At 50.6% G+C, this 11,405-nt stretch overlaps 6 protein-coding genes across 6 annotated transcripts; 3 read left to right on the top strand and 3 right to left on the bottom strand.

Moving 5' to 3' along the window:
- Positions 1 to 54: 54 nt before the first annotated feature.
- N7489_006907 (RNA recognition motif domain-containing protein) lies at positions 55 to 2,874 on the bottom strand (the record flags this gene model as incomplete). Its single annotated transcript, XM_056712657.1, has 2 exons — positions 55 to 2,628; positions 2,686 to 2,874. The coding sequence occupies 2 exons, from the start codon at positions 2,872 to 2,874 to the stop codon at positions 55 to 57; spliced, it is 2,763 nt and encodes a 920-aa protein (XP_056566372.1).
- Positions 2,875 to 3,563: 689 nt separating this feature from the next.
- Positions 3,564 to 4,628, top strand: N7489_006906 (putative histone acetyltransferase (MysT1); the record flags this gene model as incomplete). The annotated part of the gene is made up of 1 exon (XM_056712656.1): positions 3,564 to 4,628. One exon carries the CDS (start codon positions 3,564 to 3,566, stop codon positions 4,626 to 4,628), a length of 1,065 nt encoding a protein of 354 aa, XP_056566371.1.
- A 207-nt stretch (positions 4,629 to 4,835) lies between these two features.
- N7489_006905 (chaperonin-containing T-complex subunit CCT6) lies at positions 4,836 to 6,820 on the bottom strand (the record flags this gene model as incomplete). The annotated part of the gene is made up of 7 exons (XM_056712655.1): positions 4,836 to 6,068; positions 6,128 to 6,301; positions 6,355 to 6,375; positions 6,433 to 6,474; positions 6,543 to 6,564; positions 6,622 to 6,716; positions 6,779 to 6,820. The coding sequence occupies 7 exons, from the start codon at positions 6,818 to 6,820 to the stop codon at positions 4,836 to 4,838; spliced, it is 1,629 nt and encodes a 542-aa protein (XP_056566370.1).
- Positions 6,821 to 7,115: 295 nt separating this feature from the next.
- On the top strand, positions 7,116 to 8,835 carry sik1 (snoRNP complex protein NOP56; the record flags this gene model as incomplete). The annotated part of the gene is made up of 3 exons (XM_056712654.1): positions 7,116 to 7,339; positions 7,402 to 8,521; positions 8,578 to 8,835. The coding sequence occupies exons 1-3, from the start codon at positions 7,176 to 7,178 to the stop codon at positions 8,833 to 8,835; spliced, it is 1,542 nt and encodes a 513-aa protein (XP_056566369.1). The 5' UTR covers positions 7,116 to 7,175.
- Positions 8,836 to 9,320: 485 nt separating this feature from the next.
- On the top strand, positions 9,321 to 10,178 carry N7489_006903 (uncharacterized protein; the record flags this gene model as incomplete). The annotated part of the gene is made up of 1 exon (XM_056712653.1): positions 9,321 to 10,178. The coding sequence occupies one exon, from the start codon at positions 9,321 to 9,323 to the stop codon at positions 10,176 to 10,178; it is 858 nt and encodes a 285-aa protein (XP_056566368.1).
- Positions 10,179 to 10,482: 304 nt separating this feature from the next.
- N7489_006902 (COX20 family protein) lies at positions 10,483 to 11,158 on the bottom strand (the record flags this gene model as incomplete). Its single annotated transcript, XM_056712652.1, has 2 exons — positions 10,483 to 10,748; positions 10,810 to 11,158. The coding sequence occupies 2 exons, from the start codon at positions 11,156 to 11,158 to the stop codon at positions 10,483 to 10,485; spliced, it is 615 nt and encodes a 204-aa protein (XP_056566367.1).
- Positions 11,159 to 11,405: the final 247 nt, after the last annotated feature.

Here is an 11,405-nt window from a genome sequence, read left to right as displayed (position 1 = left end):
GGCTGGGTCGCTATATGACCCGAACAAAAAAAAAGCAAGCAAGTATTCCATGCCTCACTGCGAAGGCCGTCGTTCATAGACCAATCTTTCCTCTTCAATCATATCAATCGCATCCATGAGGACACCATTTGCCATAGCTGCATACACAGCCATTCTTGACCGTCCACCTTCTTGTTCAGCCCCGTACCCCATATCAACAAGAGCAGAGACACATCGTTCGATCGTCGCATCATCACTCTCAGGAACATTGTCATCAAGAGTACGAGAGAGCTCGGCCCCCGCTGTATCTTCTACCGGGAAGCTTCCGGGGACTTGCTCGCGAGAAGATGCAGCATTTCGTTCTCGCCTAGACAGCCGAGCCCACGTGTCTGTGTCGGCAGGACCACGCGATCTACCACCAAGACTGCGCATACTTGCGGAATGCTTCAGGGAATGACGACGGCCAGTTTGCGCAGGGTGCCGATGAGTTGGCTTATGAGTTTCTTGCTCGGTGGCTCGACGCTTCAATTTGGCCGCATACTGCTCATTGAGATCTATCGCTGGGCGCGCAGTCTCCTCGGCAGCGGAGGAATGGCCGATTTGATCCCGCATTGCTTTGCTATGGTCGGAAGGTCGCCTGGCATCAACAACCGGGGACTGATTTGCAAGAAGTTGTGCCTCCCACTGAGACACAGGTGGGAAACGAGACTCCGTATGAGAATACGAGGAAACACTTTGTCCACTCAATAGATCGTTATGTTGGTCGCTCGTCTCGGGTAAAAGCGAGGGAAAACGTGCGCTGAATGCAGGGTCGTCGCTTGGAGAGTCAAGTAGTGCGGACGATTCCGTCTGAGGTTGATCATGATCAACATTTTGCGTGAGGTCTACAAAACTGACAGACTTCCTCCGATTATCCGTACTGCCAGGCTTGGATGGACTCTTTTGTAGCTTGACAGCAAGGGGGGACGCAAACGGCGTCGATATGGTACTGTCTCGTTCAGATGGGGCATTGTTTACACCGCTCGTGTCAGCCAGAGGGCGGTCCGTCTGAGTATTGCGTGTGGTTGTACTGGCATTGGGTGAAACCTGTGCCGAACGCACACTTTCGATGGGGGGATGATACATAGGCTCAAGGTTTATCGAGTGACCGTCAATGATAGCACCTTGCAATGCTTCCATTGCAGCGAAAGCCGGATAATCCGAGGGGAAGTTCACATAGCCAAAGCCCGCATGTCTTCCTGATGCGGTATCTAGCGGGAGATCCACCTTGACAAGGAATCCCTTGGCAGCAAACACATCCTGTATCATCTTGTCGGTGACCTTGAAACCAACATTGCCAATGAACAAAGATTTAGTTGCTGAACTGTTCTTCGATTCTGTAGACTTGACTTGTGATGTTTGTGCAGCATTCAACGGGCGATTGAATGCAGGAGGTGGAGGAGGAGGCGCAGGTGGCCGTTGGGGCCAGTAAGCGAAACTCGGCAGCGATGCCGACGGTGGAGGAGGACAGGGAGGCGGGGGTGCGTTATAAGTGTGGAATGGATTCCAAAACGGAGCAGGCCATGTCGGAGGCGCCCAATTATTTGGGCGAGCGGATGTGGGTTGACCAGGAGGACTTTGGATGGGGGACACTCCTGCTTGTGCAGCATTAGATGGGTTCGATTGACCTGGGTCTGCTGTCGATTTCTCGTTTGTGGCTGTCGCGCCTGAGCTATGGGAATACAGAGTGGCCGGAGCCGCAGCTTCATTTCTTGCAGTAGTGTTAAAGAACGGCCTGGATGCTCTAGGGTTTGGCGCCTCAGAAGTTGAGGTCGACGTAGAGGCTGTTGATCCAGCACGACCAAACTCATTTTCAAATGCGGCAAATAGTGTCCTTCCGACCTCGTTAAGCTCGGAGGCCATCATACGAAAGCCATCAGCGGCATTTTCAGCGACAGGTCTTCCTGCTTGGAAGGCATCTTCTGCCATTTGCCTTCCGCCATCTGGAAGATTATTAAAAGCGGTTCTTAGGTGAGCCTCAACGGTGGCGAGTAGTGTCCGCAATGACGCCTCCACGTTCTCAGGCAGAGATCTATGTGCAGCCTCAAATTGTCTCTGAGCATTCTGTAGTTGCCGCTGTAGCTCAGGCATTTTGTTTCTCCATTCAGATTGCACCATACTAGCGCCGTTGATCAGCTGGTCTAAAACCTGTGCCGCCAAAACCTCAACGGGATGAGGGGATCGCCCTGAGTTTGTGTTGGCCGATGGCTCATTAATCGGTGGTGAGTTAGGCTGAGGTATTCTACTCTCGGAGGACTCGGAAGAATTGAGCATATCTGCTAGCTCAGCCTCAAATGCTTCCATAAGAGGCCGAGGCTGGTCCCCAGATATCGGTGGCGGGGTTGAAATACGAGGAACAGTGACTCCATGTTGCTCTTCAAGGACAGTAGCCTTTGAAGTAGCTTGCGTGTCGTTCTTCTCACTAGCCGAGCCTTGCTTTGAAACGTTGTCCTCAAATCGTTTCCACAACTCAGTCACAGAGTTTGATCGACGAATATCAAATATGTGCATCGGACTGATGCCATCGGGAGAAAGCTCGACGGATTCAAGCTGTGTATTAATGTCTAGGGGCTCCTCAAGGCGCTGAGAAAGCTCGAGAGCGGATCCAACCTAAGGGAAACGGTGAGATTTTGATGATAGATAGCCGATAGATTGCTATAAACTTACGGTTATTGTTTCGTCATCATCATCGTCATCCATGTAAGTCAACCTCGCGCGGGGATGGTTCGACGCTAAATCATCGTAATCTGTAGCAGAGATCTGAACCACTCCCGCAGAAGGACGAGAATCTGCAAGCTGCTCTGGTTGGTGCTGAGTGGATACCCGAAGGTTTCTGATTTGGAAGGGCTTCAACATCGTGGAGAAGATGCACTGTGAGCCCTGCGGATGGGGAACACAAACAGGTGGGGCGGTGTTACAGGATAGGAAACCAAGAAATGATAAACTAGAGTTGATAGAGTTGAAGATATGAAATGGTTTGGAATTATGATGCCTCTGGGGCTTCGAGACGGGGAGTGTATTAAACGGGAAAAAAGATCACGAGATTCAATATGTATGTTGCTGCCTGTGGCAACACTTCCAAATTTTTTTTTTTTTTTCGAGTTTCGGATCTTCCAGATACAAGGAATGGGACAAGAAATTTAAGAAATCCAAGAAATTCAAGAAACCCCCAAAAGGTACATGGGGGTGTTTCAGGCAACAGGATAAAGAGAGCATGAGAGCATGATGAAGCTCTCTGGAGGATCCCCGCTCCGATCACATGACATTCTCTTTCCGCCTGGACTTTGAGGCGTCAACCCTGAATTGCATCGAATCAATTGAATGGGCAATGAATAATACTAACTGAGAATTATGTCCACATAACGTCGCCTAATTCTTGAGCGACCGTGTCCACTCGTTTCATCTACCTCTTACTCTCATTTCCAAGGTACTTACTACCAATGGCTGGTCCATTGGAGACGGTACATCGCATGAACGCTCCCGAAACCTAGCATCCCCGACAACTTCGATATCACATCGCGCCGCTCGAATCTGCAGAGATATCAATGGCGACCCCGAAGTCTGCGCCATTGCAGACTCCAGCCGATCGCAACGTAAACAACGTCGTATTGGGCGATCTCTTGTTCAAGCCATGGAACCAATCCATCTACCCTGAAGACCTCGTCGCCAAGGATGCCGATCGACTCTACGTCTGTCGCTGGTGCTTTCGATACTCATGTGACGTGGATATCTTTGAGGAACACAAACGTGCCTGTGAGCATCGCATAAACCCACCAGGGACGAAAGTCTACGACCATGGCGGGTACGCAGTGTGGGAGGTTGATGGGCAAAACCACAAACTTTTCGGACAGAATTTGTCCCTTTTCGCGAAACTCTTCCTCGACCACAAGACAGTCTTTTTCGATGTCGCAACCTTCCTGTACTACATCCTCACTTTCACCGACCCGGATGACTCCGACAGCTACTACGTGCTCGGGTTCTTTTCAAAAGAGAAACTCTCATGGGATGCGAACAATCTTGCTTGCATTCTGATCTTCCCGCCTTATCAACACAAGCAGCTTGGGAAGTTGTTGATGGGGGTCAGCTACAAGCTCAGCGGGTGGGACTCCAATCGTGGGTGCATCGGTGGACCAGAGAAGCCGCTGAGTGAGCTGGGCCACAAAAGCTATGTCCGCTTTTGGGCCGAACGGATTGCCCGATTCTTACTCCGTGGCAAACCTAGCAGCAGCTCCCTTGAACCAGACCAACTGAAGCCCAGCTCAACCCCTAAAGGCTCCCGCAAGAGACCCTTGCGCGAGACCATTACCGTTGAAGAACTTAGTCTGGGAACCGGTATGTTGACCGAGGACGTGATTACTGCACTCAAGAGCATGGGACTGTTCGAACCCCAGGCTACCCCCAAAAAACGTAAATCTACTCGTACAGCTGTGGAGGACAATACTACACCACCAGGTCAGATGGTCACCATTTGCAAATCTGATGTGTGGGAGTGGGCTCAAGCACACCATCTCTCCCTGGACGACCCAGTCAGGGAAGAAGGCTTTGAGGGACTCTGGCCCCCCGAGAATGTGTCTGATGGGGACCAAAGCGTTACCTCAGAAGAAGACTGATTATCCCGACGAGACAGCTTCGAACGTTCCCAGTTTATGTACGATAGCGCTGATTACTGTATTTCCATTTAACGACGACAATGAGAAGCAACGTGAAGTTTGTGCATTTTTGAATAGATTAGCTTGCCCCCAACTTTATGAGGGAATCAAGTCTTTAACCCTTTAAACTTTACATGAACCGCCTGACTTCGTAAATGAGAACGTGCATTACTCTTCCTGACCACCGGGCCCACCGGCACCGGCTTTACCCATCTGGCGAGCCTTCAGTAGCTCATCGCACAGAAGGAGGTTAGATGCGATGCCCGTGCTGGAAGCTATGCAGTTGCGCAGAACACGGAAGGAATCGAAGACACCCCCTTGGACGGGATCCATGGGTGCGCCAGTGACCAGATCCAAACCGACAGTGTTACCATCAATTGCCTCATCGTGAAGAGCAGCCAGCGAATCCTGGATGTCGTGGCCTGAGTTGGCAGCAAGAGTTTTAGGAATGATCAGAAGGGCATCGGCGAACGCACCAACACCCCACTTGGCCTTACCCTTGACGGTCTTGGTGAAGGCCTGGGACTGCAGGTGTGCGGCACATGCAACTTGGAATGCGCCAGCTCCGGGAATGACACAGCCATCGACAATGGTGTTGTAGACCGAGCGCAGACCATCACGAACGGCATCCTTAACCTGGGTGATGGTGTGTCCATTAGGACCCTTAATGAGGATAGTCACAGACTTAGGATCCTTGACCTCTTCAATAAAAGTGAACTTTTCCTCACCAAGCTGGTGCTCGTAGACCAGACCAGCCCACCCAAGAACATCGGGAGACAAATCCTCAACACTGTTCTGAGCAGTTCCACCACAGACTAGCTGCAAACGCTCCATGTTTCTGCGCTTGGCTCTTCGCAGAGCGAAAATGCCGTTCTTAACAAGAACATCCAAGCTGAGGGGATCGATACCCTTCTGGTTGATGATAACGAATCCCTTGTTGGGGTCGTTTCCACAAACCTCCTTCTTGAGGTCCACAATCTTCTGCAGCTTCGCATCCACAAACTTGCGCTCACTCTCAACCAGCTTATCTCTCTGCTCGGCGTTGGAGTAGTAGAACCCGGAGTTAATTTCCGATTTCTCGTACTCCAGACTGACGTTCAATGTGAGAATGAAAGCGTTCTCCACCCGCTTGGGCATGTCGGGGTGTCTGGCACCGTGGTCCAAAGCAAGACCACGAATAAGCTGGGTATCCGATGACGACCGGTGCTGCATCGTCATAATCTCAACCATGTGCAAATCGGGCTTCTCAGGGGCTTTGTGGATAGCAAGCACAGCATCAACAATGTCGGGGGTAAGCTTCTCAGCGAGAGCACCGCTAAGCTTGGTGGAGAGGGAGGTGCGAGCGACAGAAAGCAACAGCTCTCGGTCAATAGAACGCTCGAGCTTGAAGTTTTCAAGGAACTGTGGGTAATGTGTTAGAATCCGTCTCGAGATTTTGACTTTCAATCCCCATTACATACCTTCAAGGCCTCGGTCTTAGCAATTTCGTAGCCATCAGTGATAACACGGGGGTGCAGACCCTCCGAGATGTGACGCTCCGCCTGCTTCAAAAGCTCTCCCACCAGCAGAACGACAGATGTTGTTCCATCACCGGTAATATCATCTTGTGCGGTCGCAGCGCGAGCGATCATAACCTTTCCACTTCGTCAGCAACACGTAGGAGAGTCTCGAGGTAATTTCATCTTACAGCCGTGGGGTTTTGAATTTGCTGTTAGAGGTTAGCTCAGAAGCTCCAAGTGCCGTGATTCTGGGGGGCAGAACGAACCATCTCTCGCAACAAAACGTTTCCATCCTTGGTCAATTTGATCTATCATAGCAATTCTGTATTAGGAAAGGGATGTTCGTGCCAATCGAGCGGAATTGGGGATTGCATACTGCGCCTGCACCATCAACCAGCCTAAGTTTTGTCAGCTCCATCGCCTTTGTATTTGAGGCGTATTCGTAGGAAACTTACATCTTGAGAGTACCCGAAGGACCCAGGTTGGACTTGAGAACATCTTGGAGACCTTCACCGGCACCGATGTTCACCTTCAAGGCCTCTCCTCTCCGCTGCGTGAAATGTTAGTGTGCGGGCATATCATTGAGGGGCCATCTGGGAATATTTTCCATACCCTCGACTCCGCCTTGGGGTTAAGTAGTTGAGTTGCAGACATCTCCCACGTAATGAATGACAGGGTATCACGTCCAATAACTCAAAAATATTAAATTAGGGGATGGTAGAGCGCTTGTTCCACGTTAGGTCCGCGGCCAAAAAGCCCACATTCAAGCATCCATATGATCACGTGGCTATATCAGCGGGCCGGGTAAACATCTACTCCGATACGTACCGTCATACCTCCGGTTCGGTGCCTTAGGATTCGCACTAGCGGCAAGAAAAAAAAATTGTCCATTTCCAGCTGTCGCCAACCTCACCAGAGACCCATCAAATTGCACTTTGCAAGGTTTTCTGGCCGGCGTTACAAGTTTTTATCATTATCTTGTGATTGACCTTGGATTGGCGCTAATACGATGGCCGATTTCCTACTTTTCGAGGGCCCTATGGGTTACTCGCTTTTCAAGGTCGCCCACCAGGGTGACTCTGTCGGCAATTCCTTGAAGGAAGTCCAGGAGGGTGTTAATGACCTTGCTAAGTTCGGCAAGATGGTCGAGCTTTCGAGTTTCCTGCCTTTCGAGTACGCTTTATCAGTCTAAATGAAAAGGTTTTCATTTTTCATCGCCGACTAACAATTTGTAGGAACAACAAGCAGGCTCTTGGAGAAATCAATGATATCTCCGAAGGTGTCGCATCCGAGACTCTAATTTCTTTCCTTGAATTGAACCTCCCCAAGCCGAACAAGAAGAAGAAGGTAGTCCTGGGTCTTGCCGACAAGGCTCTGGCAGGAAGCATCAAGTCCGCTTTCTCATTCGTGGATTGTGAGACTGGTGATACCAGCGAGGTGGTCCAGGATCTTCTCCGTGGTATCCGTCTCCACGCTAGCAAGCTTCTCAAGCAGCTGCGCGATGGTGACATGGACACTGCCCAGCTCGGTCTCGGTCACGCTTACTCACGTGCTAAGGTAAAGTTCTCCGTCCAGCGTGACGACAACCACATCATCCAGGCTATCGCCATCCTGGACCAGCTCGACAAGGCCATCAACACCTTCTCCATGAGAGTCCGCGAATGGTACTCGTGGCACTTCCCCGAGCTCGTCAAGATTGTCTCCGACAACCAGCGCTACGCCGAGCTCGCCCTATTCATTAAGGACAAGCAAACCCTGACCAGCGAAAGCCTGCACGACATTGCCGCCCTTGTTGAGGATGACGAGGCTGTTGCCCAGAGCATTATTGATGCCGCTAAGACTAGTATGGGTCAAGAGATCTCCGAGTCTGATATGGAGAATGTGGTATCCTTCGCCGAGCGCGTTGTCAAGCTCGCCAAGTACCGCAAGTCTCTCTACGCTTACCTTGTTTCCAAGATGAGCGTCGTCGCGCCTAACCTCGCCGCCCTCATCGGTGAGGTCGTCGGTGCCCGTCTGATCTCCCACGCTGGTAGCTTGACCAACCTTTCCAAGTACCCCGCCTCTACCGTTCAGATTCTTGGTGCCGAGAAGGCTCTTTTCCGTGCCTTGAAGACCAAGGGAAACACCCCCAAGTACGGTCTGCTGTACCACTCTTCCTTCATCGGCCGCGCTGGCCCCAAGAACAAGGGCAGAATCTCCCGTTTCCTTGCCAACAAGTGTTCCATTGCTTCCCGCATTGATAACTTCTCCGAGGAGCCTAACACCAAGTTCGGTGAGGCCCTGAAGAGCCAGGTTGAGGAGCGCTTGGAGTTCTACACCTCCGGCGCTGCCCCTACCAAGAACGAGGTCGCCATGGTATGTTGAACTATAGTTACCCTACTAAATGACAAACCAATGCTAATATTTGACAGAAAAATGCCATGGATGCCGTGCTGGCTGACCTTGATGTCGATGCCGACCAGAGCGATGCGGAGATGGAGGATGCCGAAGTTGCTGAGGCCAAGGAGGAGAAGAAGGAGAAGAAGGAGAAGAAAGAAAAGAAGGAGAAGAAGGAAAAGAAGGAAAAGAAAGAGAAGAGAAAGTCCGTGGGTGAGGGCGAGTCCGACAAGAAGAAGAAGCGCAAGCACGATACGGATGCCGAGCCCTCCAAGAAGAAGCAAAAGGCCTAGATGCGCAATGTGTTTGGACTTGGGAGTCTTCGTCATGGCGTTAGGTTTTGCTTTTGTCTTCATGACTCGATTGGTACGGCTTGCAGGTATTTGTAAATTATTACCAGGCCTTTTGCCTCAGCAGCTCTGACTATCGCTGCTCTGATATTTTTCAATTAAGTGTTTTAAGTTGTTTGATCATGGTCTCACTGTCTGCGTACGGAGTAGGAGATTTCTACATATGTAGTCTCAAAGAAACCTTTTTGTTCCTTGTAGAAATAGAAAGACAAAAGAGACTAAAAATAATCCTTTGATGTATACATATTGTATGCGCGGCCAATTTAGTGGCGATCATTGTACAGACGTACCCCACAGTCAGATTCAATGCCGAATGTCCAAGAACCAAACCCCTCTCAGCCCTGACCTCCGCCGCTCGCGGGCTCTGCAGAATGAATAGTCTCGTCTCTTGAGAACAACTTGGTGGTGGATACCCTATTTATTTACAAATGAGACCCATCGGGTTGCTCGGTGACGTCCCCACTACGTCCGTTTTCAGTATGATGCCAACAGGCTTACCTTCATCTTTCTCCCCAAAGCGCAAACGAGAGGCCTCTGAATCAGACTGCTATAGCCCTTCGGCGTCACCCACATCAATAGCTTCTATTGACAGTTTTCAAGAAGTTTCACTTCAGGACGAGGACGAGCTGGAAAGCTACAGTCCTCGCACTGCAGTAGCTGGACGATTCGGAGAGCTAGCGATCCGTGGCGATCTTGTTCCGGACCCTGGAAGCTTGACTGGCAACCCACGGCGAGGATCTTCGGCTCCACCGGCACAGAAAGAATGCGAGCCCGACAGACACGAGCTCAAGAATATGCCTGAAGCCTTACCGGACACCAGCAACGAACCCGGTGACCGCCAAGCGTCGCGATTCGAGCCGCCCGCAAAACAGGGTCCGACTTCCTTGCCAAAATCCCCCTCAAAGAAGAAGTCTGCTACTTTCTCTCGCAGGGATTTAAATCCCTCTTCGCCATCTAAACGCAAACAACGACTATCCCCTCCTCTTGCGAACACTCCGTCTGAAGAAGACCCGCTTGTATGGCATGATTCAGAAATAACAGGCCACAATCCATCTGACCCGACGGATGATGGATATGGGATCAACGGCATAGGCTTCAAGCCCACCGCCTCAATTGCGTGGGAAAGATCACAGAAGCGACAAAAGCAAGTGGCAGAATGGAAGAATCGCGAAGCCCGGGAGGCTCGTGAGAGACGACGCGAAAGGAGGAGGGATGGTGTTGGCCAGGATAAATTGCGCGGCATAAACGAAGGTGCAATTCAGAAGCGAGTGAAATTCAATTGCTAGCGAGGCAAGCATGGCTGCGCAATATGCAGCTACATTTTGGATATCTTTCGGCGTTTCTCTCTTGAAGGGCAGGCGTATGGGCAGTTTCATCTTTTTTCTCTCTTTTTTTGTCTCTTTCTTTTTGGAAACATGGGGAATCCAACGATGATTGATTGGACAATATGAACTTTGCAGAGAGCTATGATACACAGAGATGACTTACGACATGACGTCGATCACCACTTGGTCTTGATCTATCGATCGGAATATACAGTTTTTCAAACACCTCATGAACTCCACGACTCCTTTTCATGAATCAACAATACTACCAGAATTTGTAGTTGGAGGGATTGGTCCAACTCTTGCTCTTCCTTTCCTCCTCGGCAAGACGCGCGCGCAATGCCGCTTCCTCCTCTGCCGCATCCTTCTCCCGTTGTTTCTTAGCCTTCAATTGGTTCATCAGATCGAGCGCTTCTGCCATGCCACTCAATTCGTTATTTCGTCGCCAGCGGCAGTATTCATATGAGGCCAATGAACTGATCGCAAACATGCCAACAGCCCAGTTCGCAGCAGACCATAGATAGTACCGTCCTACATGCACATATTAGCCCCATGATTCAAGTGTTCCAATATCAAAAGAGTGCAGCTATACCTTTGAGCACACCTCGTAGACCACCAACTCCAAATCCGACGCCAATGCCAGTCAACAAGGATTCCCGAGCACACGGTCTTTTGTGAAGGGTGGTCATTTCGGAGACCGGGAATGTTCCAATAATTTCAGAGTATGACACATCCTTAGGGTTCTTGCCTCGGGGTTTATAGGTTGCTTTGGCGAGCGCGTTCGCGGGCTCTTCAGGGTTTCCGAAGGCATCCCATAGCTTTCCAGTCTGTGACTGAGACGGAGTGTGTTTCGGTATCTGCGAATTGGGCAAGTCGTTGGGGGTTTGTGTATTGTTCCCAGCCTCCGGGAGAGTCCCGGAGTCTTGTGAGTCTCCCGCCATAGTTGTGTAGAGTAAATTGCGTCTACCGGTCTAGATTTCCCTTACTGTCTTCATCCGGTATTGAAGAAGATCATCAATATCGGAGGAATAGATAATCCAGGCTGGCCCCCTAAACGGATAGTTATTCCGGAAGGCTGACTAACACTTGAGACGCGGTACGCGAACGCGTCGGGACTATCGATGGATTTGATTAGAGCAGATCGTAGGCCATTGCTGGACCCTCCTAGAGGCACAATTAGCCCCAGTA

The sequence above is a fragment of the Penicillium chrysogenum genome (assembly GCF_028827035.1).
Source record: "Penicillium chrysogenum strain IBT 35668 chromosome Unknown utg000004l_segment0_segment0, whole genome shotgun sequence".
Classification (NCBI taxonomy): Eukaryota; Fungi; Ascomycota; class Eurotiomycetes; order Eurotiales; family Aspergillaceae; genus Penicillium; species Penicillium chrysogenum.
This window is presented reverse-complemented; position numbering and strand designations above follow the sequence as displayed.